The sequence below is a fragment of the Hemicordylus capensis genome, chromosome 6 (genome assembly GCF_027244095.1).
Source record: "Hemicordylus capensis ecotype Gifberg chromosome 6, rHemCap1.1.pri, whole genome shotgun sequence".
Lineage (NCBI taxonomy): Eukaryota > Metazoa > Chordata > Lepidosauria > Squamata > Cordylidae > Hemicordylus > Hemicordylus capensis.
In genome coordinates, this window is record NC_069662.1 from 13,549,211 (window position 1) to 13,553,761 (window position 4,551).

The window sequence follows — 4,551 nt, forward strand, 5'->3', positions numbered from 1 at the left end:
CATATTTTTATTAATAACGTAAATATCATAGCTGGTTAAGGGCCATACTTGTAGATATGTACTAGAGCCCAGGTAAGAGTTTGAAAACAAGAGCATAGCTGAGAGAGTGGAGGTTTGTTTATTTACACAACTTTACACAACTGGGAATGAAAATCCACCCCAAATTCCAGATGAGAGTTAAAAACACAGAACCATAAATTACATTGGTCCACATGTTGTGCAGAGTTACAAGGGCAGTGTAGATCTGCCTGCACTGCTGCAGATGTCTAACAAAATGCAAGGAGTCTTGCACTTTTCTTCAAGAGCACAAATGTTTTGAGTAGAACTCCTGGTCTCCAGAAGCACTAGTAAGATCAGAAATACATTGATTGACTTTTAGCCATGTGTTTCTGATCTTAGTAGTGCCTTCCAGAATCCAGGAACAATACTCAACATATTTGCACTCTTGTGCAAAAATAGAAGACCCCCGGTGCTTCATTAGATGTCCACAGCAGTCTGGCCAAATCCACTCCACCCTCATAATGCTGGCAACAGTGGCCATCATACAGTGTCACATGCAGTTTGATGCACAATGAAGCCGTTTATTTGATTTGATTTAAATATCAATGTGATACATTGTGTAGGTGCGTATATCTCTACATTATGTAGGAATACCCCTGAAGCAAAAGACAAGTCTAAGTAACCAACCATATTACACTACAATTCTGTAACTGCAGAACTTAAGAAGGGCTTTCCTCAAAGCATTCTTAACTTCTTTGTTTCTCAGACTGTATATCAGTGGATTAAACAACGGGGTCAAAACAATGTAGAAGAGAGAGAAGATTTTGTTCCAGCTCCGCAGTGTGTCTGTTCTTGGCAACAGATAGACAATCATGATTGTGCCATAGAAAATTGACACAACAATGAGGTGAGAAGAGCAGGTCGAGAAAGCCTTTTGCCTCCCAGTGGTAGATGAGATTCTCAGAATGGCTAATATGATGCAAATGTAGGATGCCAGAGTTAGAATGAAGGGTGGAAGTGAACATAAGGCTGCCAGAAGTGTAGTTATCAGTTCTATCACACGGGTGTCACTGCATGATAGCTTTAACAGTGGGCTATAGTCACAAAAGAAATGGTCAATCGCGTTGGGACCACAGAAGGTTAATTGCCGCATTAAATACATTGTCAGATTAATGATCAGCAAACTGCTTAACCAAGACCCAGCTGCTAACTGGAAGCAAACTTTGACATCCATAAGAGCTGCATACAGCAACGGCTTGCATATTGCCACATACCTATCATAAGACATCACCGCCAGTAGATAGCATTCCGTACCTGCCAGGAGACTAAAAAAATAAAATTGCGTCTTGCAGCCGGCAACAGTAATGGTGGTGCCCTGGTGGAGGAAGCCAGTGAGCATCTTTGGTACAATATTGGAACTGTAGCAGATTTCCAAGCAGGACAGATTCCCCAGGAAGAAATACATAGGGGTGTGAAGGCTGTGATCAGACACCACCAGGGCAACGATGAGGATGTTCCCAACCATGGTCACAATGTAGATCAGTAGGAAGAGCAGAAACAGAAGGAAATCCAAGTCACCCAGATTCCCAAATCCCAGCAGGAGGAATTCAGTGACAGTTGTAGAGTTTTCTAGGTTGCCCGTCATCAGACTCATGGCAGGAGTGCTGGGACCTTCAAAGATCATATGAACATATCAAGGTGCCTCAAACTCAGTCAGATCATTGAACCGTCTAGCCCATCATTAACTCTGGCCAGCAGCAGCTCTGCTGCCTCAAGCAACAGTTTTCCCCGGCACCTGTTATCAAGATGCGAAGAGTAAACCTCAGACCTGCCTGAAATCCTTTTTGACTGGAGATGCCATGGACTGAACCTGGGACCTTCAGCATGCAAAGAAAAATGCTCTACCATTGAGCTATGTCATTAAATGCATGTCCTCCTAGCTCGGGGCTCAACTTTACTCAAATACCTCTCCAATGCAACTATTTAATCCCAAGTGTGCCACTAGCGACACTTCCTGGATTCAAACATAGCAATTAGTCTGCTTTGGGTGTGTGGCAAAAGTCCATCCACCAGGCCTCCCACAAAGAAATGCTATCCTCCCATGGAGTTCCCTGGCATAGTTGACCGCTCTTGCACTACGCAGCCCCAGCTCTTAAAGAAAAGAACCAGATTCTTTTTCTGCTCAGATTCAATACAAGGAGAATCAGAAAAATCGATACCAGTATTCAAAATTTATTGGCTGCCTTAGTACTGGTAGGCTATGCAGTTCTATCTGTGAGAAAATGCAAATTGGAATTTCTCTGAATGTTTTGCTAGAACTCTGTGAGGTCATTCACACAATCAAAAACTGCGTTCTACCCAGGTTTGGGAGATGTGTGGGCTCCCGATTTTTGGTTGTGTGGAAGCAAAGTAAGAGGAAAACCTCTTATTTGAGGGGGGATGCACTCATACGGTGTATTATTGGGGCTCTGATGGGTGGGGTGACTCATGGTGGCGCTTCCCTGCACCCAACCTCTGGAGCAGATGGGCAAGTTGCAGATGAACTGATGGCGAGCTGCCACACATCTGGGCAGGATCATCTTCAGGCAGAGTAAGTAAAATCCACTTTCCCCACAGACAGCCTGGTGCACTTCTCACTGATCATGAGAACGGCTCCTATCATTTCCACCCAGGGTTTCCTCCAACCTTGCTTCCACACAACCAAAAATTGGGAGCACACACAGCTCCCAAACCCAAGTAGAACACAGTTTTTGATTGTGTGAATGACCTCTATAACTGTCCATTTCAGCCTCTTCTGCTGCTGGATTCCTCACTCAAACATCTGTTCATTATGTAGCAACTATCTACATCTTCTCTCAATACCCATCCTCTGTCTCACTTCTGTGCCTTATTTCAAGGTCCTTCATCCCTCATGTGACATTTATTCTCACGACCGCAGGAAAGTTGGGTGAGGGAGCCCAGCAAACTGCACTATATAAACACCCCCCCCCATTAAACAAGGTTAGTGGAGTGAGCGCTCTGCTAACCCCGTTTTCCCGATTGTGAGATGCCCAACCAGGAGGCTACAGCAAGTCTCCCAGTGTTGGGAGTCCCCCCAGAATGCCCCACGCACTCACATAGGGCATCTTGGGACTTCCGGGGGCCAGGAAGCCCCCGATCCCCGATGCCCCTACTGGCTCCGTGGCGAAGCTGGTAGTCTTGCAGGTGGCTGATCTTGCTGCCCAGGGTGAGCTCCCTGCTCATCTGCAGGGAAAGTGGGTTAAGCCCACTCTTCCCACAGAGTCCGGTTAGGCTCTACACACATATCATGTATAGCCCAATTTTAGGATCCCTGAGTTAAACATGAAGCTCTTGCTTACTGTGTACTGGCTTCAGCACTGGTGTCCTCCTTTCTCCATGCCTCAGCCATGAAGAAATCTCTCTATGCTTCAGTCTCCTTGATGCCTGCAAGAAACAGAGATGGTGCTATAGTCAGTATGTTCATGTTATATATCTTATTCTAAAGTGGTTGCCTCTCCTGACTCATTATTTTCCTCCCTTTCCACAGCGGAGATGCAAGCACGCTTCAAGTGTGTATCTATAATGGGTTCCTACCCTGGATGCTCCATTTGAAGCTTTGTTTTAGGGTTATTTAAGATAGTCTGAACCTCAGATGATCTGTAATGCCTAACCCTGTCCTTAGAGGTTCTTGTCATATGTGCCTCTACTCTTTATTCTCATGCATGATCTGTCTCTTTCTCTGAACTGGTTGAAATCTTGATTAGAGCTGGGCTCTGTGTGATGTCCCTGAGCCTCAGGAATGCATGCTCTGGAACATAGGAACACAGGAAACTGCCATATACCAAGTCAGACCATTGGTCTATCTAGCTCAGTATTGCCTTCACAGACTGGCAGCGGCTTCTCCAAGGTTTCAGGCAGGAATCTCTCTCAGCCCTATCTTGGATAAGCCAGGGAGGGAACTTGGAACCTTCTGCTCTTCCCAGAGTGGCTTCATCCCCTGAGGGGAATATCTTACAGTGCTCACACCTCAAGTCTCCCATTGATATGCAACCCAGGCAGAACCTGCTTAACTAAGGGGACAAGTCATACTTGCTACCACAAGACCAAGAGCCGGGTCTCACGATCTGTGAGACCCGTTTTCATTTGGTGAGCAGGGAGGGAGCCCTGGGCGGCCGGATCGGCCGCCCACACGATTCCCGGCTCCGAGACGGAGCCGGCGGGGGCTGGGGAGCTCGGGGGCCACACGGCACCCGGAAGCCCCAGTATGCCCTGCGCAAGTGCTCAGGGCATACTGGGGAGACCCCCAAGCCGGGATGCTACTTTTAAGCCTCCCAGCCGGGGATCTACTCATGAGTAGCCACGCCATGGAGCCGCACTGCGGCTACTCACAAGCAGTTAGCCTGGGTTTGCGGAGCACTCGCTCCGCAAACCCGGGCTAAGAGGTGAACTACAGGAGCGGGTTAGCCGCTCCGGAACCACCAGGCTCGGCTGCGAGCCTGGTGGTTCTAACGATCACAAAAATCGGGCTAGGATTTTCCTAGCCCTATTTTT

The 4,551-nt window shown here is 47.3% G+C and overlaps 1 protein-coding gene across 1 annotated transcript; it reads right to left on the bottom strand.

Annotated features, from left to right (window-relative positions):
* Window positions 1-691: 691 nt before the first annotated feature.
* Window positions 692-1,654, bottom strand: LOC128330901 (olfactory receptor 11A1-like). The gene has a single exon (XM_053264264.1). It carries the CDS (start codon window positions 1,652-1,654, stop codon window positions 692-694), a length of 963 nt encoding a protein of 320 aa, XP_053120239.1.
* Window positions 1,655-4,551: the final 2,897 nt, after the last annotated feature.

Coding starts and splice junctions, on each gene's coding strand:
- LOC128330901 (XM_053264264.1), bottom strand. CDS start 1,654: ATGAGTCTGATGACGGGCAACCTAGAAAACTCTACAACTGTCACTGAA.